This window comes from Lepus europaeus, chromosome 4 (assembly GCF_033115175.1).
Source record: "Lepus europaeus isolate LE1 chromosome 4, mLepTim1.pri, whole genome shotgun sequence".
Taxonomy (NCBI): domain Eukaryota; kingdom Metazoa; phylum Chordata; class Mammalia; order Lagomorpha; family Leporidae; genus Lepus; species Lepus europaeus.
Genome location: NC_084830.1, coordinates 141,373,091 through 141,395,182, shown reverse-complemented (window position 1 = coordinate 141,395,182; position 22,092 = coordinate 141,373,091). Strand labels below are relative to the sequence as shown.

Here is a 22,092-nt window from a genome sequence, read left to right as displayed (position 1 = left end):
CCCTAAATTTCAGCAGAAGAATCCTCTTATCTCAAACTACCCAGTGGGAAATTTTACAGTATCTTGCTTATTAACATGTAGCATTAATTCTCTGTGGACCCTAGGTTAAATCATATTATCATAAACCCTTGTAATACTAGAACAGCTTGAATGTGGAATTGGGGTCTTTTGCTGCTTGTTAGGATGGCTAATACCTGAACTTCGTTCTCTGTCCACCAGAGAAAGTGGCGTGGAAGCGAGCTGTGCGCGGTGTACGGGAGATGTGTGATGTCTGTGAAACAACTCTCTTCAACATCCACTGGGTTTGTCGCAAATGTGGATTTGGGGTCTGCCTTGACTGTTACCGGCTGAGGAAAAGCCGTCCACGCAGTGGTGAGCATATGTTGTCCTATGTGGTTCTAAAGGTAACCTTTGTAGGTATGTGTCAGTCGAATTATGAGACTTGGAAATTGAAGCAAGAATGGGCATGTGGGCTCTCTTTAACTGCATAGCTTCACTGTTTTATTGTTAAGATCTTAAATTGCCATTACTGTGCCTAACTGGGAAGGCTAAAAAAAGCCAAGAGAGATATTCTATATTTTTTTAAGATTTATTTATTTATTTTAAAGGCAGAGTTACAGAGAGAGAGGTCATTTATCCCCTCGTTCACTCCCCAAATGGCCATGATTGCTTGAGCGGGGCCCATGCAATCTGAAGCCAGGAGCCAGGAACTTCCTCTGGGTTTCCCACATAAATGCAGAGCCCCAGTAACTTGGATCATCTTCCCCTGCTTTCCCAGGCACATTCTCAGGGAGCTGGATCAGAAGTGGAGCTGCCAGAACTCAAACTGGTGCCAGTATGGGATGGCAGCACCACAGGTGGCAGCTTTACTTGCTGTGCCATAGCGCTTGCCCCAAGAATATCTCTTATCTTCCTTTTTAAAAAACATCTTTATAGAGAGATAATTCACATACCATAAAATTCACCCTTTTACTTATTTATTTGAAAGGCAGATAGAGAAGATAGATCTTCTACTTGCTGCATTCCCCAAATGCCCATAAGCCGTGGGTGAATTTTGAGCCAAGCCAAACACAGTAGCTGGGAACTCAGTCCAAGTACCCCATCTGGGAGGCAGGTACCCAAGTACTGAGCCATAGCCTACTGCCTCCCAGGCTGTGCTGTAGCAGGAAGCTGCATCAGAAGTACAGTCAGGAGTTGAACTTAGACACTCAGATATGAGATGCCAGGGTCCCAAACAGCATATTAAACCGCCTCATGAAATACCTACCCCACAGTTCACCCTTTTAAAATACACAGTCATTGGTTTAATTCACAAAGTTCTACAACCATCACAAATATCTAATTCTATTTTCGTCAGCCCCCTCAAGAACTTTGTGCCCATTAGCAGCCATTCCCCAACCTCCTTCACCCAATCCTTGGTAACTACTGATTACTTTTTTTATCTGTAGATACCTCTATTCTGGACTTACCATATCAATGGAATCATGCAATATTTGGCCTCTTTTACTCAACGTAATGTTTTAAAGTTTCATCCATGTTATATAGCACATATCAGTAATCCATTCCTTTGTACTGCAGGTAATATGCCATAATACAGACACACTACAATTTTTTCATCAGTTGATAGCTATTTAGATTGTCTCCACTTTGGGCTATTATAAATAATGCCATTGTTGGCCAGTGCCACTGCTCACTTGGCTAATCCTCCGCCTGAGGCACCAGCACCCCGGGTTCTAGTCCTGGTTGGGGCGCCGGATTCTGTCCCGGTTGCCCCTCTTCCAGTCCAGCTCTCTGCTGTGGCCTGGGAAAGCAGTGGAGGATGGCCCAAGTCCTTGGGCCCTGCACCCGCATGGGAGACCAGGAGAAGCACCTGGCTCCTGGCTTCGGATCAGCGAGACGCGCCGGCCACAGCAGCCATTTGGGGGGTGAACCAACGGAAGAAAGACCTTTCTCTCTGTCTCTCTCTCACTGTCTAACTCTGTCTGTCAAAAAATAAATAAATAAATAATGCCATTGTAAATATTTGTGTGCAAGTTTTTTTTTTTCTGTATCCTTGAAGATTTATTTCAACTATTTGAAAGCCACAATGACAAAGAGAGAGCCAGAGACAGAGGATTTTCCATTTGCTGATTGACTACCCAAATGGCCTCAATGGCCAGGACTGTGCCAGGCCATAGCCAGGAGCCAGGAGCTCCTTCTGGGTCTCTCATATGTGTGGCCAGGGCCCCAAATATTTGGGCCATCTTCCTTTTCCCAGGCACATTAATAGGGAGCTGGATTAGAAGCAAGGCAGTTGGAACTTGAACTGGTGCTCTGATATGGCATGCCAACATCACAGGTGGTGGCTTAATCTAGTCTGCCACAATGCTAGCCTCTTTGTGCAGGTTTTTGTGTGGACATGTGTTTGCAGTTCTTGGTTTTATGCCTAACAATGGAATTGCTGGGTCATATGATGGTTCTACATTCAAGCTTTTGAGGAACTGCAACTGCCAAATTGCATTCCAAAGTAGCTGCACCATTTTTCAATACCACCAGAATGTATGAGGGCTCCAATTTTCCTATATTCACGCCATCACTTGTCATTCTTTGTCTTTTTGTTAGACGTCATAGTGCCTGTGAAATAGCATCTCTTTGTGGTTTTGACCTGCATTTCCCTGATGACTAGTGATGTTTATTTTTATTTGTTTTCATCTGCTTAAAAGACAGAAACAGGGAAAAATATATCCACTGGTTCACTCCTCAAATGTCTGCAACAGCCAGGGCTGGGCCACACTGAACCAGGAGCCTGTAACTCTATTTGAGTATCTCATTAGGGTGGCAGGGACCCAAGTACTTGAGTCAGGATCTGCTGCCTCCCAGGATGCATTAGCAGGATGCTAGATTGGAAACAGAGTAGCTAGGACTTGAATCAGCACTCCAAATAGGACGTGGGCATCCCAGGCAGCAGCTTAACTTGCTGCACCACGGCACCCTGTTGTGAAGTATCTTTTCATGTGCTTATTGTTCATTTGTTTATTTTTTCTGGAGAATGTCTACTCAGATTCTTTGTTTCTTTTGGTTATTGATTTATCTTATTACATGCCAACAGTCCTTGCCCCTTGATCTTCTCATTCTTGCTTCAGACATACAGTGTGACCATTATAACGTGATTTATTAAAGATGTATATATTTGAAAGGTAAAGTTACTGAGATACAGAAGGAGAGAGAGAGAGAGAGAGAGAGAGAGAGTTATCATCCATTTGTTCAGAGAGAGAGAGAGATCATCCATTCACTGCTTTAGAGAGAGATCATCCATTCGCTGCTTTACTCTCCAAATGGCCACAATGGTTAGGCCTGTGCTAGGCCGAAGCCAGGAGGCAAGAGCTTCTTCTGGGTCTGCCATGTAGATACATGGACCCAAGGACTTGGGCCATCCTTTGCTGATTACCCAGGTGCGTTAACGAGGAGCTCGATTAAAAGTGTAGCAGTCAGGACTCGAACCAGCATCCATATGGGTTGCCAGCACTGCAGGCCATGGCTTAACCTGCTGCTCTACAGCACCAGCCCCAACAGTGATTTATTTAGAGCTTAGGCTACTAGAATTTGAAAGCTACTTCTGTGAAATATTGTTAGACCAACTATGGTATCTTAACCCCTCAGAATCTCAATTTCCTTGTCTGTAAAACAAAGATAATTCCATTGCTTTCCTTACAAAATTGTTGTTATATTGTATAGTGATTAGTAAAAAACCTGACTACACACTATACATTCCATAAATGTTAGCTGTTAGAATTCTTCCCTTCCTCCCTTTTGTCCCCTCTGCCATGATCAACAAGTATACTAGGTAAAATATAGGAAACTACAGTTTGAAACATTTGACAATAGGGAATGTGATCTGTGAGAGAAAGGAGACAAGGTGAGCCCTGCAATTGCCCTGGCTTACTGCCTAGAGTCAGTTTGCAGGCTTCCGCAAAAGAAAAGGGGACTAAGACAGCCTGGCAACCTCAGAGTTGAGACAGAGATCAGAGTTTGAGAAGAATCAGAGTCCAGAAAAACTAGGAACTGCCCAGAGAGAACACCAGAAATTTCCAGAGAGATCCCCTCCATGTTTGCCTTTATTTTGTCTACCAACAAAATCCGGTACCCAGAAACCTAATCACAAAGCTCTGGATTCAATCAGTAGTTATCAGGTATGCAGAAAAGCAGGATGATATGATCAATGAGCTGGAAAAACAAGCAGTAGACACAAACCCAAAAATGACAGTGGAATTGGTAGAAAAAGACCTTAGGAGCAGATGGTTTGCACGGTAGTTAAGATACTGCTTTGGATGTCTACATCCCATTTTGTGTTGCCTGTGTTTGAGTCCCAGCTCTGTTCCACTTTCCAGCTTCCTGCCGGAAGACAGCCAATGGTGGCTCACTGCCACCCATGTCGGAAACCCAGATTGAGTTCCAGATTGCTATTGTGCTGTTGTGGGCATTGAGGGAGTGACCCTCTGGATAGGAGATCTCTGTGTCTGTCTTTCTCCCTCCTTCCTTCCCTCTCTCTCTGCTTCTCCACCCCCCCCCCCCATCATTCTCCCTCTCAGATAAATAAACTTTAAAACTATATATGGTAGTTGGTGCTGTGGTATAGCAGGTAAACCTGCCACCTGCAATGTGGACATCCCATATGGGCACCAGTTCAAGACCTGGCTGCTCCACTTCTTTTTTATTTCAAGATTTTTATTTATTTATTTATTTGAGAGGTAGAGTTACAGACAGAAAGAGGGAGGGATGGGAGAAAGATCTTTTATCCACTGGTTTCTCCCCAAATGGCCACAATGGCCAGAGCTGGGCCAATCTGAAGCCAGAGGCCAAGAGCTTCTTCTGGGTCTCCCATGTGGGTTCAGGGGCCCAAGGTCTTGGGCCATCTTCTGCTTCTTTCCCAGGCCACAGCAGAGAGTTGGATCTGAGGAGGAACAGAAGGGCCTTGAACTGGTGCCCATGTAGGATACCAGCAGTGCAAGTGGCAGCTTTACCCACTACGCCACAGCACTGGTCTTGGCTTCTCCACTTATGATCCTGCTCCCTGCTAAAGCACTTGAGAAAGCAGCCGAAGATGGCCCAAGCACTCGGGCCCCTGTGCCCACATGGGAGACCCAGAAGAAACTCTAGACTCTTGGCTTGAATTGGCCCAGCTCATCATTGGAGCCATTTAGAGAATGAAGAAGCAAGTGGAAAATCGGTTCATTCTCTCTCTCTCTCTCTCTCTCTCTCTCTCTCTCTCTCTCAATCTGCCTTTCAAATAAATAATAAATCTTTTGGAAAACCTAGATGGGCTGAAAGTAAAAAGATGGAACATGATATACTATATGTCTCATTCAGTTCAAAAGAAGCCTAGGTGATCATTAGCAGGAAGCTGGAATTGAGAACAGAGCCATGTTGTGGAAACAGGCACTCCAACATGGGACACAGGTGTCATGGGCAGCATCTTTTTCCCCCCAAATATTTATGAATCCTTTAAAGATTTATGAACTACATGAATATCAGAAAAGGTAGATTTCAGAGCAAAGACTATTAGTAGTGGGGGAGGTATTTGGTGCAGTTGTAAAGGTGCCACTTGTAGGGCTAGCGCTGTAGCATAGTAGGCCAGGCTTTCTGCTTGTGGCACCAGCATCCCATATGGATGCCGGCTTGTGTCCTGGCTAATTATCTTCTGATCTAGCTCTCTGCTATGGCCTGGGAAAGCAGAAGATGGCCCAAGTGTTTAGGCCCCTACACACACGTGGGAGACCTGGAAGAAGCTCCTGGGCTCTGGCTTCAAATCAGCCTATCTCTGGTCATTGCAGCCATTTGGGGAGTGAACCAGCAGATGGAAGACCTTTCTGTCATTCTCTTTCTGTGTCTGTAACTCTACCCCTCAAGTAAATAAATAGGAAATCTTAAAAAAAAAAAAATGCCACTTATGGCTCTGTTCCCAGTTCCAACTTCCTACTAATAAACACCTAGGGTGACAGCAGGTGATGGCTCAATTAGTTGGATCCCTACCATCTTACCTAGATGAAGTTTTTCACTCCTAGCTTCAGCCTGACCGAGCTTTAACTGTTTTTGGCCATTTGGGGAGTGAACCAGCAGATAGGTATCTCTCTCTCTCTGTCACTCTGCCTTTCAAATTAATTAATTAGTTAATAAGAGGATATTCCAGGGGCCGGCATTGTGGGATAGCAGGTTAAGCCACCACCTGCAGTGCCAGCATTCCATATAGGTACTGGTTTGATTCCCAGCTACTGCACTTCTGATCCAGCTCCTTGCTAATGTGCCTGAGAAAGCAGAAGATGGCTCAAGTGCTTGGGCCATTGCACCCATTTGGAAAACCCGGAGAAAGCTCCTGACTCCTGGCATCAGCCTGGCCCAGCTCTGGCCATTGTGGCCATTTGGGGAGTGAACCAGTGGATGGAAGACCTCATTCTGTCTATAGCTCTGCCTTTCAAATAAAAAACAAAACTTAAAAAAAAAAAAAAGATATGCCAGTGGTAATAAGAATGTAGAGAATTGTCATTATCATATTTACTAGGGAAACGCAAACTAAAACCATAATGAAAAGCCAGGTAGCCACCAGAATGGTTAAAATTTTAAAAACTGACAATATCAGGTATTGTGAGGATTTGGATGAACTAGAATACTGGTAGAGGGGACGGCACTGTGGCATAGCAGGTAAAGCCGCTGCCTGCAGTGCCGGCATCCAGTGTGGGTGCCAGTTTGAGTCCTGGCTGCTTACTTCCAATCCAGCTCTCTGTTGTGGCCTGGGAAAGCAGTAGAAGATGGCCCAGATACTTGGGCCCCTGCACCCATATTTGGGGCCTGGAGGAAGCTCCTGGCTCCTGGTTTTGGATCAGCATAGCTCCAGGCATTGCAACCATCTGGGGAGTGAACCAGCAGATAGAAGAATTCTCTCTCTCCCTCTCTCTCTCCCTCCCTCTCTCACCCTCTCTCCCTCTCTCCCTCTGTCTCTCCGTCTCTCCTCCCTCTCCCTCCCCCTCTCTCCCTCTCTCCCTCTGTCTCTCCGTCTCTCCTCCCTCTCCCTCCCCCTCTCTCCCTCTCTCCCTCTCTCCCTTCTTCTCTCCCTTCTTCTCTCTCTCCCTCTCCCTCCCTCCCTCTCTCCCTCTCTCTCTCCCTCTCTCACCCTCTCTCCCTCTCTCCCTCTGTCTCTCCGTCTCTCCTCCCTCTCCCTCCCCCTCTCTCCCTCTCTCCCTTCTTCTCTCCCTTCTTCTCTCCCTCCCTCTGCCTTTCTTTGCCTCTGCCTCTGCCTCTCTGTGGCTCTGCCTTTCTAGTAAATACAGAAGTGGAGTAACCCTGCACAAACTGGTGCCTTTGTGGGATGCTGGCATTGCGGATGGCTGCTTTATCCGGTTTGCCACAGCACAGGCCCCCCTAATACTTTTGTTGAAACTTATTGTGATACACAGTGAGTTTAAGTTGTTGAGTTTATTATATGTAAATTATACCACAGCAAAGCATATTTTTAAAAGGTAGCTGTTAACCTTCTTTGTTTATGGTTCTGAAACTCCCAGTCACTGAGGAAGATCCATCTTGTGACCCTATGTGAAGTTATTTTGTTTCTGTTTCAGAGACAGAGGAGATGGGTGATGAAGAAGTTTTCTCCTGGTTGAAGTGTGCAAAAGGACAGTCACATGAACCAGAGAATCTCATGCCCACCCAGATCATCCCTGGCACAGGTAAAGAAATGCCTTTTTCACATTTCACATGAAAATATTTGCACGTGTTTTTAATTGAGATACTCACATACCATAAAATTTGATGTAATGGTTTGTCTTTACCAGAGGTTTTTTGTTTTTTTTTTTTTAATGTCTATTAATGAATTCAAATGCTGGTTTCTTTCTTTTTTTTCTTTCTTTTTAAGATTTATTTCTTTTTAAAGTCAGAGTTACAAATTGAGAGGGAGAGACAGATATCTTTCTTTTTTTTTTTTTTAATTTTATTTAATGAACATAAATTTCCAAAGTACAGCTTATGGATTACAGACAGATATCTTTCATCTGCTGGTTTACTTCCCAGATGGCTGCAACAGCAAGCACTTAGCCTTGCAAAGCCAGCAGCCAGGAGCTTCAACCGGGTCTGCCACATGGGTGCAGTGGCCGAAGGACCTGGGCCATCTTCTGCTGCCTTCCCAGGCCATTAGCCAGGAGCTGGACCAGAAGTGGAGCATCTGGGAAACCAGTTAGCACCCATAGAGGATGCCAGCATCATGGGCGGCAGCTTTACCCACTTTGCCACAAAGCTGCGCCTGCCTGATTTTTTTTTTTTTTTTAAGATTTATTTATTTATTTGAAAATCAGAGTTACACAGAGAAAGAGAGCTCTTCCATCCGATGGTTCATTCCCCAATTGGCCACAATGGCCAGAGCTGTGCCCATCCAAAGCCAGGAGCCACGAGCTTCTTCTGGGTCTCCTATGCAGGGGAAGGACTTGGGCATCTTCCACTGCTTTCCTAGGCATAGCAGAGAGCTGGATCAGAAGTGGAGCAGCCAGCAGCGCTCACTTGGGATGCTGGCACTTCAGGCCAGGGCATTAACCCGCTGTGTCACAGCGCTGGCCCCTGCCTGATTTTTTTTAAGCCTTATATTTTTTTGAGAATTTGAGCCTTTAGATGTGTGTTAGAGAGCATGTAGCTACTGCACACTCTGCTACCCATTTCTCATCAGAGGAGCTAGTAATATTTCCAGACATCATTCCGCATTCCCATGGTTGGCTGAGCCTGAATAAAAAAAGCCAGTCCCTAGGCTTCCAGAAAGTACTCTGGTTTTAGGCTTGCAAGAATCTAACTGAAGGTAGTCAAATCTCTTAACTGCTTAAGGAAGGGAGCTAGCTTAAAAGAAGGAAATAAAGATTATTTTTGTGTCACAATCCCATTTTCTCCAAAAATTCTGATTTCTCAAAAAATCTATGTATTAACATAGATTCAGTACAGATAGGTGAATCCACAAAACTAATGCCTATATTCTCCTCCACTTAAGAGAGCTTTTGAGGGTGTGGGCACCCCTTGGGTCCTTTATACCCTGTTGCTTCCACATCGAAGGCTTCTTGAACACAGTGATGGGCAAGCTGTCTGCTGGTCTAAGCATGGTTAAATGTTTCCCCGTGTAAAATTTCCATTGATTTTTTTTTTTTTTTACTTTTTTTTAAAGCTGTAACGTACAGTAAAGTGTACAATTCAAAATGTTTATCTCTTGAACATAAGTAATGTGCCCCTACATTTTCTCCTGGAAAACACCCTATTAATATTTACTAAAGGAGGGGGAGACATTATAGCTTAGCATGCACAGAACTTTTGGACTCGATACAAATTTAACGTGGGTTAAAGCCTAAGTGCTTAACATTTCCCAATTTGATGCACTTATCTTGGCAAATGACTTGACTTCTCTAAGTCTCAGTGTGATCATGAAAACTTGAGGACAAAAGTAGCTACCTTACTGAACTCTAAGAATTGAGGCAGATAATGTAAAGAAGATCCTTAAAACAATTTGTTCAGGGACTGGCACTGTGGCATAGAGGGTTAAAACACCACTTGCAGTGCCAGTATCCCATTATGGGCTATAGTTGGGAGTCCTAGTCGCTCCAGTTCTGATCCAGCTCCTTGCCCAGTGCACCTGGGAAAGAAGTAGAGAATGGCCCAAGTACTTGGGCCTCTGTACCACATGGGAGACCCGTATGAAGCTCCTGTCTCATGGCTTAATTCTGGCCCAGCCCTGGCCATTGCAACCATTTGGGAAGTGAACCAGCAGATAGATAGATAGGTAGGAAGATAGATTTCTTCCTCTTTTTCCTCTCTCCCTCTCTTTCTCTAATTGTGCCTTTCAAATAAATAAAGAATTCTTTAAAAAAAATATTTAATTTATTTTCTTTGAAAATAAGTTACACAGAGAGAGAAGGAGAGGCAGAGATAGAGGTCTTCCATTCAATGGTTCACTCCCAGGTGGCCGCAACAGCCAGAGCTGCACCATTCTGAAGCCAGGAGCCAGGAGCTTCCTCTGGGTCTCCCACATGGGTGCAGGGGTCCAACAACTTGGGCCATCTTCTGCTGCTTTCCCAGGCCATAGCAGAGAGCTGGATCAGAAGTGGAACAGCAAGGACTCGAACCAGTGCCCATATGGGATGCTGGCACTGCAGGTAGCAGGTTAACACCCTGGCCTGAAGTGCCGGCATTCCATATAGGCACCGGTTCTAGTCCTGGCTGCTCCTCTTCCTATCCAGCTCTCTGCTATGGCCTGGGAAAGCAGAGGAAGATAGCCCAAGTCCTTGGGTCCCTGCACCCACATGGGAGACTCAAAAGAAGCTCCTGGCTCCTGGCTTTGAATCAGCACAGCTCCGGGCGTTGCAACTGATTGGGGAGTGAACCATCAGATGGAAGACCTCTCTCTGCCTCTTCTCTCTCTGTGTAACTCTGAATTTCATGTAAATAAATAAATCTTTTTAAAAAATAAATAAATAATTTATGTATGTTTGAGGGGGCTTCTAAAAGTTTATGGAAAATGGAACTAGAAGATAATGTGCTTTTTCCATGAATGCTTTTTTTTAAAGATTTGTTTCTTTATTTGAAAGGCAGAGTTAAAAAAAAAAAAGAAAGAAAGAAAAAAAAAAAGGTAGAGTTAGGGGCCAGCGCTGTGGTGGAGCGGGTAAATCCGCTGCCTGTGGTGCTGGCATCTCATATGGGCAGTGGTTCAACTCTGCTACTCCACATCCAATCCAGCTCTCTGTTATGGCCAGGGAAGCAGAAGAAGATGGCCCAAGTCTTTGGGCCTCTGTACCCATGTGGGAGACCAGGAGGAAGCTCTTGGCTCCTGTCTTCAGATTGGCACAGCTCTGGCTGTTGCTGCCAACTGGGGAGTGAAACAACAGATGGAAGACCTCTCCTCTCTCTCTGCCTCTCCTTCTCTGTGTAACTCTGACTTTCAAATAAATAAATAAACCCTTAAAAAAAAAAAAAAAAAAAAGGAAGGGAAGAAAGAAAGGCAGACTTAGAGAGAGGGAGGGAGAAAGAGGGGTCTTCCATGCACTGGTTTACTCCTGAAATGGCTGAAGTGGTCGGAGCTGCAGATCTGAAGCCAAGAGTCTGAAGCTTCTTCTGGGTTTCCCACATGGGTACAGGGGCCGAAGAACTTGGACCCTCTTCTACTACTTTCCCAGGCCATAGCAGAGAGCTGGATCAGACGTGGAGCAGCCTGGACTTGAACTGACGCCCATGTGGGATGCCGGCACTGCAGGTGGCGGCTTTACCCACTATGCCACAACACCATCCCCTCCATTAACTTTTTGAATCTTCCTAGTACAAATGTTGTTGTGTCGATTGACATTATTAATTTATTTTTCCTAGCTCTTTATAATATTGGAGACATGGTACATGCTGCCCGTGGCAAGTGGGGAATTAAAGCAAACTGTCCTTGTATAAGTCGGCAAAACAAATCTGTGTTGAGACCTGCTGTCACCAATGGGATGTCACAGGTAAAAAAGTGTGTATGGGTATAACTGAGTGACTCAAATTCTTAGGACCAGAAATACCTCATTTTTACCTCTGTTGTTCCTTGCTTTTATGGAATTCCTGGAAAAATTAAGGTATGGTTAAGTCTTTCTAGAAAGAATCCAAAAAAATTTATCCAAAGGGACTTTAGTTACCTTTGACTGTTAAGATTTCTGTACATTCACTTTTTTTTTTTTTTTTTTTTACAAGCAGAGTTAGACAGAGAGGAATGTCTTCCTTCCATTGGTTCACCCCACAAATGGCCACTACAGCTGGTACACTGCGCCGATCCAAAGCCAGGAGCCAGGTGCTTCCTCTGGTCTCCCATGCGGGTGCAGGGCCCAAGGACCTGGGCCATCCTCCACTGCCTTCCTGGGCCACAGCAGAGAGCTGGACTGGAAGAGGAGCAACCAGAACAGAATCCGGTGCCCCAACTGGGACTAGAACCCAGGGTGCCGGTGCCACAGGCAGAGGATTAGCCTAGTGATCCGTGGCGCCGGCCTGTACATTCACTTTTAAACCAGTTCAGGCTTGGTTGATAAATAGCACAAAGAGATTCTTTGCATCTTTTTTTTTTTATAAGATTTTATTTAGGCCGGCGCCGTAGCTCAACAGGCTAATCCTCCGCCTTGCGGTGCCGGCACTCCGGGTTCTAGTCCCGGTCGGGGTGCCAGATTCTGTCCCGGTTGCCCCTCTTCCAGGCCAGCTCTCTGCTATGGCCCAGGAAGGCAGTGGAGGATGGCCCAAGTTATTGGGCCCTGCACCCACAAGGGAGACCAGGAGAAGCACCTGGCTCCTGCCTTTGGATCAGCGTGGTGCGCTGGCCGCAGCGCGCCGGCCGTGGCGGCCATTGGAGGGAGAACCAACGGCAAAAAGGAAGACCTTTCTCTCTCTCTCTTTCTCTCTCTTACTGTCCACTCTACCTGTCAAAAATAAATAAATAAATAAAAGGATTTTATTTATTTATTTGAGAGGTAGAGTTACAGACAATGAGAGGAAGAGACAGAGAGAAAGGTCTTCCTTCCGTTGGTTTACTTCCTAATGGCCACAACAGCTAGAGTTGCGCTAATCCAAAGCCAAGAGCCAGGAGCTTCTTCCCGGTCTCCCACACAGCTGCAGGGGCCCAAGCACTTGGGCAATCTTCTACTGCTTTCCCAGCTTATAGCAGAGAGCTGGATCAGAAGTGGAACAGTTGGGCCTTGAACCGGCGCCCGTATGGGATGCCGGCGCTGCAGGTAGAGGATTAACCTACTGCGCCACAGCCCCGAAATTCTTTGCATCTTATGATATATACCTCATGGTGTATGAATTAGGGAAGAGTGTAGGAAAGGTGACTCGGAATGCCATTGTTCTCAGCCATATCTCTGAAGGTGCATGAACTTATCTCTGGGTTCACCTTAACTATAGAGGACAGAAATATGGAAATTGGCCCACTGAGCTGGACTCATTCTACCCTCAAAATAATCCTAAGGCTCTAAGAAGAAGCAGTGGTTTTCTCATTGCTTCGTCACACACAGAGGTCATTCTGATTTGGTAATCACTGGTTTGAACATGCAGGTTTTGTTTTGTTTTGTGTGTGTGTGTGTGTGTGTTTTTTTTTTTTTTTTTTTTGACAGGCAGAGTGGACAGTGAGAGACAGAGAGAAAGGTCTTCCTTTGCCGTTGGTTCACCCTCCAATGGCCGCCGCGGTAGGCACACTGCGGCCGGTGCACCGCGCTGATCTGATGGCAGGAGCCAGGTGCTTATCCTGGTCTCCCATGGGGTGCAGGCCCAAGGACCTGGGCCATCCTCCACTGCACTCCCTGGCCACAGCAGAGAGCTGGCCTGGAAGAGGGGCAACCGGGACAGGATCGGTGCCCCGACCGGGACTAGAACCCGTTGTGCCGGCGCCACAAGGTAGAGGATTAGCCTAGTGAGCCGCGGCGCCAGCCTATGCAGTTGTTTTTTTAAAAAAACACACAACACACACAGAACCAACTGTTGATCCCATGAGGCTTTTCTAGAATACTACCAACACATGGTCAATGATAAGAGGCACAGGGATTACTGCTGAAGGATCTAGAGACATATTTTTAAAAGAGTTGACCTATAAGAATAAATTATTTGGAAAATTTAATAATCAAGTAACAAACATTTATTGAGCTTTTATGTGTGCCAGAACTGTGCTAAGACCTGTTAATGCCATAGTAGAGAGCTGAATCAGAAGTGGAGCGGCCAAGACTTGAACTGGTGCTCTTGCAGAGTGCCAGCACTGTAGGCGGTGACTACCTGCTACACCACAGTGCCCGTGTGAAGTGGAGTTTTAATCCCCAATTTGCCATTATAGGAATTGTTTCAGGCATGATAAATAAATATTTTAGGTTATAAACTTCAAGACTTGTTCACTGCTCTTCCCACATCTATCACAGTTTGGCACAGAGTGAGACCCAATAAATATATGCTGAATTGCAGAATGAATGAAATAACTTATGGGACAGTTTTGGATTATTCTTCCCAGACCCATTTAGTGTCAGAAGCCATGACTAATACCAAAAAACATACTCTAACTATGTTTGCTTCTCTGGTTTAGCTTCCTAGCATCAACCCTAGTGCCTCTTCTGGAAATGAAACTACCTTCTCAGGTGGAGGAGGAACTGCATCGGTAACAACTACGGAGACCGACCATGGTCCCAAAGCCGACAGCACTGACAGCAGATCTGAAGAGCCTCTGAAAGCAGACAGTTCAGCAGCAAATAGCAATAGTGAGCTAAAAGCCATCAGGCCTCCTTGCCCCGACACAGCCCCACCCTCCTCTGCCCTGCACTGGTTGGCAGATTTAGCAACTCAGAAGGCTAAAGAAGAAACAAAAGGTGAGATAAACACAAGCCTCTGCCCTGTCAGTTAATGAGACCTATGGGTTATTTGGGGATTCTTTAATTCACAAATTACCATCTCATTTATGAAACATACCACTTGCTTTCTCTGGCTGTTCACATAAAATTAAGGAATCTCTCTCGCCTTTTTACTAGAAGTGGAGCTTTTTTTAAAAAGTACATGCCTGGGCCCTAGGCTAGGCATCTTTAATCAGAGTTGATCATGGTTTTAACAAGCATCCCAAATGGTTCTGTCATGCAGCCAGGGTTGAGAGCTAGGCTTAGAACAGTAATTTTCACTGGGTACAAGAACCAAGTCGGAAACTATTAAAAGTGCAGATTCCAGGGGCAGGGGTGGAATAAAAAATGCAGATTCATGTGTCCCACCCACAACTATTAAATCAGAATCTCAGAGTAAGATCAAGTCTCCATTTTTAACAGGCACTCTGGGTAATTCCAGTACTGGTTCCAGAAACCCACTTGAAATAAATGCTGACTTAGTGAAGAAGATGAAAGATAGATGGGAACAAAAGAAAGAAGTAGGAAATTTTCTCCTTGGCCATTAAACCTCCTGTTTTATAGCTTGTCAGGCTTGGCCCAGGCAAACCATCCATAGTTTGAGGGACAGGGCGGGAGAGGGTGTTTTCTCTTTCCCAGTGGCTGATTTTTAGGAATCAGATGCATGCTGGATATTCCTTGTTGTGCGTAATGCTGTTTTTCCTGGTTATGTTCTTACAGAAGCAGGGTCCCTGAGGTCGGTGCTCAATAAAGAGTCTCATTCACCCTTTGGGCTGGACTCGTTCAACTCTACTGCAAAGGTCTCTCCATTGACTCCAAAGCTTTTTAACAGTCTGTTACTGGGTCCCACTGCCTCTAACAACAAAACCGAAGGCTCTAGCCTTAGAGACCTCCTCCACTCTGGGCCTGGAAAGCTTCCTCAAACCCCTCTGGACACAGGCATACCCTTCCCCCCGGTCTTCTCTGCCTCTTCAGCAGTAAGTGTCAACAGCCCCAGCCTTTGTGCTTTTCCATGAAAACACCGTCAGGGGTCTGATGATTGGATTAGGGGGTATGTGGGTGATTTGTGTGTCCATATTGTCAAAGGGACACGATTGCTCTTTACATTAAATTCTGGAAATGTCTGAGAACATTTTAAGCAGTGAGTGAGCCTTTTGTCCTATGTTGAGATGTCAGTAAAAGTTGATATTTTTCAGTCAGCATCAGAAAAGTTACTATATTGCTCACCTGATTTTATTGATAATGACAGACTTTAAATTTGGCCAGGGTGGAGTGGCGGTGGGGGTGTGAGGAATTGTGGTGCAACAGATTAAACTGCCACTTACAACACTGATATCCCACATCAGAGCACCAGTTTGAGTTAGCTGTTCCACTTCCAATTCAGCTCCATGCTAATGTGCCTGGGTAAGCTGCAAAAGATGGCCCAGATACCTGGGCCCCTGCCACCACATAGGAAACCAGGATGAAGTTCCAGGCTGCTGGCTTCAGCCTGACCCAGCCCCAGCTGTCAGCCAGTTAATGGAAGATTTCTCTGTCTCTCCTTCTCTGTTGCTCTGCTTTTCAAATGAATAAGTAAATCTTTAAAAATGATTTTTTTTAACCTAAGAAGGTCTATTAGTAGTATTCTGGGTATCTAATGTCAAAGCTTTAACATATTTTAGACTGAACCCCCAATCTGCCTATAAGCCTGCTCCTCAGTTTTCTTCTCTTGATAAGTGGTATTTCCAGCCTTGCAGTTGCTCATGCTGAAACTCTCAGGCTTGTTTGGGTTTCCCTTCTCTTACATTTCTTATCAGTCTGCAAATCCTTTCAGTTTGGTCTTCAAATGTCTTCACAGTCCACACATTTCCTCTCTGGTCTGGGCCAACATCCTCTCAGGCCTAAAATTTTGCAGTAAATTCTTTATAGCTGTCCTTGATTCTATCATTCACAGCTTAGCAGCCATGATAATCCTTTTGAAGTTGAAGTCACATCATGTCACCTAAGTCCACCATTCTTCTAGGGCTTCCGATTTCTTATTAAGAACAGCAGAGTGTTATAGTGGACTAGGAGCCCTGGCTCTGTCTGTGCTTCCTCACCTGTTCAGCTTTGGCTGCTTCTCTTCCTCACTCTGTTGTAGCCACACCTGCCAACTTGTTCCTTGAACGTGGCCTGGCGTACTCTTCTTCACATCTTTGCACCTGTTGTTTCCTCCACCTAGAATTCCTTTCCCTTAGAACCAGTGGTTGCTTCATTAGATTCCTTGCTTCCCTCCTGAAATGTCATCCTCAATAAGCCCTTTTTTATATGAGAGTACTTTGGAAAGTTCATGGAAAATTGAATTAAAAGAAAAATGTATTTTGGCACAAATACTGAAATCCATTTATGGTTTCTTTATTATATGCATTCCCATAAACTTTTTGAAAACCCCACAGATGTATGGATTTCTTTTTTTCGGGGGGAGGGGAGTCTTCGAAATAAACTCATTTTAGGGCCAGCATTGTGAAATAGTAACTTAAGTCACTACATGCAATGCTAGCATCCCATATTGGAGCACCGGTTTGAATCCTAGCTACTCCGTTTCCTCTCCAGCTCTCCACTAATTTGTCAGGGAAAGCAGCAGAAGATGGCTCAACTAGTTGGCTCCCGCCACCATGTGGGTGACCAAGATGGAGTTCCACAGCTCCTGGCTTCAGCCTGACCCAGCCCTGACCATTGCAGTCATGTGGAAAGTGAACTAGCAAATGAAATCTCTCTATGTATAACCCTGCCTTTCAAATACATGAATCTTAAAAATAAACCTATCTTTTAATTTGTTTTCCACAAACTTGTTAAAGTACCTTTATATATGAACCATCTTAAAAGCCCATGTGCTTTGTCATCTGCCCTACTTACTATATGTTTTATTACTGTCTGTCTTTTTCTTTTCCTAAAGGAATTTTTGACTCTGATTCACTGGTATATGCCTAGTGCCACAGTGTTTGATATATAGTCATGTTTGTAAGCCTTTTTGGAATGAATGATGTCACAAGATACAAATTTTAAAGGATCCAAAACATTTGCACAAATGTTCTACACTTTGCTTTTCTGCTTTCAGTTTATGTATCTTACAGATAATTTCAAACAGATATATGAGTATATTTGTCTTGGGGTGCGTGTTGGGTATAGTGATTAAGTCCCAACTTGGGATGCCCACATGCCATATTGGAATGCCTGGCTCAAGTCCCAGCACTCCACTTCTGATTCAGTTGCCCTCTAACATGCATCCTGGGGGGGCAGCAGATGATGGCTCAAGTACTTGGGTCCCTGCCACCCAAGTGGGATTTAGGGCCAGGTTCCTGGCTTCAGGCTGGCCCTACCCTGGCTGTTGTGGGCATTTGAGGAGAGAATCAGCAGATGGAAGATCTCTCTTTCTCTCTCTCTCTCTCTCTTTCTCTCTCTCTGTGTGTGTGTGTTTCTGTTTCTATCTCTGCCTTTCAAATAAATAATAAGGAAAATAATTTTTTTAAAGATTATTTTATTTGAAAGAGTTACAGAGAAGGAGAAGCAGAGAGAGAGAGAAGCCTTCTATCCTCTGGTTTACTCCCCAAATGGCCCAATGACCAGGGTTGGGCCAGGCTGAAGCCAGGAACTAGGAGCTTCATCCAGGTCTCCCATGTAGATGTCAGGGACCCAAGGTCTTGGGCTGTCTTCCCCTGCTTTCCCAGACTTAGAAGCAAGGAGCTGTATCGGAAGTAGAGCAGCCAGGTCTCAAACCAGTACCGTATAGGATACTGGCACTGCAGGTGGCAGCTTTACCCATTACACCACAGAGCCAGCCCAAATAAGATTTTCTTTAAAAAAGGATCTCGAGTACTTTAATCATAAAAAATCTATGTTTCTAATTCTGTTTTATGATTAATGAGTGAAACTGATTTGATGAACTATGAGTGATTGAACCCTGTACAATTAGAGTTCTTTGCTTTTTTAAAAAGCAAAACAGAGTCATTTCTTTTGGTTCTTTTCTATTTGTACTTGCTTATACCTTCAGTTCTTTTTAAAAATTTTCAGAATGTTAACGTATTTATATACTTTATAGAGATAGTGATTAGCAGTACTTCAGACATTAGATGATCAAGTTTATAAAAGACCTGTTCTATGCCCTTAGTTGTGTCTCTTTTGTCTCTAGGCCAGAGCTTTCATATCAGGTGAAATAGATGAGATTCTCAATGGGCTGTGGTAAGGGAAGGATTGGAGAGTGGGAGGCTGCTTTCAGAATATACCTTCTCTCAGATAGTCTGGTACATCCCTTTAGTGAAGTACTCCCTGCTATAAAGTTACTGCCTTAATAAGTCTTTCCAGTTACATAATTGAAATATTGTATTCTTTGGGTATGCTGACTAGAAAAAATGTAGAACTCCCAAACTAAATGATCATTTTTACTCATTTATAGCATTTTTTGAACTCTGTAGTCTATATGCATATGCTTAATACAAGACTGAATGGGAAAGATGTTTTAGGTTTCAAATCTCTTGAGGCAGATAGGATCTTTCTCTACTCTTCTATCATAAATGTAATGTGAAATAGGAAAGATAATAACTTTTATGGAATTTAAGAAGATTGGTGGGAGGCCAGCGCCGCAGCTCACTAGGCTAATCCTCTGCCTTGTGGCGCCGGCACACCAGGTTCTAGTCCCGGCCAGGGTGCAGGATTCTGTCCCGGTTGCCCCTCTTCCAGGCCAGCTCTCTGCTGTGGCCAGGGAGTGCAGTGGAGGATGGCCCAAGTGCTTGGGCCCTGCACCCCATGGAAGACCAGGAGAAGCACCTGGCTCCTGCCATCGGATCTGCGCAGTGCGCCAGCCGCAGCACGCCAGCCGCGGCAGCCATTGGAGGGTGAACCAATGGCAAAGGAAGACCTTTCTCTCTGTCTCTCTCTCTCACTGTCCACTCTGCCTGTCAAAAAAAAAAAAAAAAAAAAAAGATTGGTGAGAACTTGTAAATACTAATTGTGAAATAATTTTTTGAGTATTCTTCTTATGGTACCTCATCAAGTTTATCCAATGGATTTGTGCCTGGCAGGGAGTGAAGAGCAAGGCCAGCCTACCCAACTTTCTTGACCACATCATTGCCTCAGTGGTAGAAAATAAGAAAACCTCAGATGCTTCAAAGCGGGCCTGCAACTTGACTGATACCCAAAAGGAAGTGAAGGAGATGGTAATGGGGTTAAATGTGCTAGACCCCCATACTTCTCACTCCTGGCTCTGTGATGGAAGACTCCTGTGTCTCCATGACCCTAGCAACAAAAACAATTGGAAGATCTTCCGTGAGTGTTGGAAGCAAGGCCAGGTAAGTAAGAGATAGTTCCTAGCTGGCTGGCTGCTTACTACAGCTACCAAGACAATTCCAGGTCTCTGAGAGATTTTTTGCCAGGGATATTCAGGAATAGTAAACTTGTTATAGACAGCCTTTATACTTCACACTCCTTGGGTTTTTAAAATCAAAGAGATTCCTAAAAATATATTGTACATCACTTTATTTCTAGCTGTGTTGCTGTGTTCTTAAAAGACGAGTATTAGTTCTTGTTAGCTGTGATGACACTTTGAAGGAAAGTCCTTAAGTGTGTTATGGCATGGAGTGAGGGTGTGAATGGAAGTGGGTAGTGCTTTACTAGGTAAATGTTTCAAGGCCACAGAAGTTTATATGATATGTGGTAATAACACTCTCATAGTTTTATCCTATAGGAGATTCTTTAGGAAGGGGGAGCTTACCAGTTTTTCATTTTCAGTGTAATGAAGTCTTCTCAAAGTTGTATCTGTCAGCTTTTTGTCCTTTCAACTCAAAATAATAGTAGATCTGGGCCGGCGCTGTGGCTCACTAGGCTAATCCTCCGCCTTGCAGCGCCGGCACACCGGGTTCTAGTCCCGGTCAGGGCACCGATCCTGTCCCGGTTGCCCCTCTTCCAGGCCAGCTGTCTGCTGTGGCCAGGGAGTGCAGTGGAGGATGGCCCAAGTGCTTGGGTCCTGCACCCCACGGGAGACCAGGAGAAGCACCTGGCTCCTGCCATCGGATCAGCGCGGTGTGCCGGCCGCAGCGCGCCAACCGCGGCGGCCATTGGAGGGTGAACCAACGGCAAAAGGAAGACCTTTCTCTCTGTCTCTCTCTCACTGTCCACTCTGCCTGTCAAAAAAATAAAAAATAAAAAAATTTTAAAAAAAAAATAATAATAATAGTAGATCTGAGGCCAAATTAACAATTTCTGTGGCATGCCACCTAGGGTGAAATTCAGGGATAAAAATGGAGTAGAAACAGTTTCCATTCACTTGAGCTGACATGTTGAAATCCATAGATTAGGGGCCAGGGCTTTGGCACAGCTGATAAAGCTGCTGCCTGCAGTGCCAGCATCCCTTCTGGGTACCAGTTCAAGTCCTGCCTGCTCCAATTCCTGTCAAGCTCTCTGCTATGGCTTGGGAAAGCAGTAGAAGATGGCCCAAGTCCTTGGGCCCCTGCACCCACGTGGGAGACCTGGAAGAAGCTCCTGGTTCCTGACTTCAGATTGGCACAGCTCTTACCATTGTAGCCATCTGAGGAGGGGACCAGCGGATGGAAGACTTGTTTCTCTCTCTCTCTCTCTCTCTGCCTCTGCCTCTGCCTTTCTGTAACTATGCCTTTCAAATAAATATATATTTAAAAGAAAAAAAAAAGAAATCTATAGATTATAAAACTGGGTAGGAACAATAGATTTTTGTGAAAAAGAAAAGACCCTTACCAGGAAACCCTCCTATTTTGTCCCTTGGCCCTGGACCTAAGAGTATTTCTGCTCTGATTGCGATGTTTTTATTTCTACAGCCTGTGCTGGTTTCAGGAGTACATAAAAAGCTCAAGTCTGAACTCTGGAAGCCAGAAGCCTTTAGCCAGGAATTTGGAGACCAGGATGTTGACTTGGTAAACTGCAGGAACTGCGCTATAATTTCTGATGTCAAAGTTCGGGACTTCTGGGATGGCTTTGAGATCATATGCAGTAAGTAGCTTTGCTGTCTAGTTCAGTGAAGGCATACTGGGAAGTAAGCATCTATATGCCCATCACTGCTCCTGGAGTAACAAATATACCCTCTTGGCTGGAGGAACATTCTCTCCTGGTGCTGATCGTAGCGTAGTTTGCCTGGCAGTTTCATGGGAGGCCATGGGGTATATGTAGCACTTTGACTCCGAGGAAGGGTGATAGAATCCCTGTGAAGTGGAAAAACAGAGTATATACTAAAGCAGTGGGTGAGAAAAATAAAACCCAAATAACCTAGTCCTTATGTAAGTTTACAAGTCTGAAATAAGAAGTTGGCCTTTGGGGCCAGCATTGTGGTTAAGCCACCACCTGCAATGCTAGTATTCTATTTTGGGTGCCAGTTTGAGACCCACCTGTTCCACTTCCAATCTGGCTCCCTGTTAATTTGGGAATTCAATGGAAGATAGCCCAAGCGCTCGGACCCCTGCACCCATGTGGGAGACCCAGAAGAATCTCCTTGCTGCTGGCCCCGGCTATTGAGGCCATTTGGGGAGTAAACCAGTGGATGAAAGATTTCTGTCTCTCTCTCTTTGTGTAACTCTGCCTTCCAAATAAATTTTTTTAAAAATCGTTTAAAAAAGGGGCGGGGGGGGGGGAGGAGCCATTGTAATCCATAAGCTGTACTTTGGAAATTTATATTCATTAAATAAAAGATAAAAAAAAAAAATCTTTAAAAAAAAATGTAGGGGCCAGTGCTGTGGCTTAGCAGGTA

At 44.8% G+C, this 22,092-nt stretch overlaps 1 protein-coding gene across 1 annotated transcript in view; it reads left to right on the top strand.

Moving 5' to 3' along the window:
* The window catches only part of KDM3B (lysine demethylase 3B), an 82,242-nt gene that overhangs the window by 45,445 nt on the left and 14,705 nt on the right, over nt 1–22,092 (top strand). Inside the window, exons 11-17 of the mRNA XM_062189070.1 lie at nt 220–372; nt 7,590–7,697; nt 11,353–11,480; nt 14,066–14,345; nt 15,087–15,343; nt 19,403–19,669; nt 21,170–21,341. Of these exons, the coding sequence (XP_062045054.1) occupies nt 220–372; nt 7,590–7,697; nt 11,353–11,480; nt 14,066–14,345; nt 15,087–15,343; nt 19,403–19,669; nt 21,170–21,341 (1,365 nt within the window). The remainder of the gene's footprint in view (nt 1–219; nt 373–7,589; nt 7,698–11,352; nt 11,481–14,065; nt 14,346–15,086; nt 15,344–19,402; nt 19,670–21,169; nt 21,342–22,092) is intronic.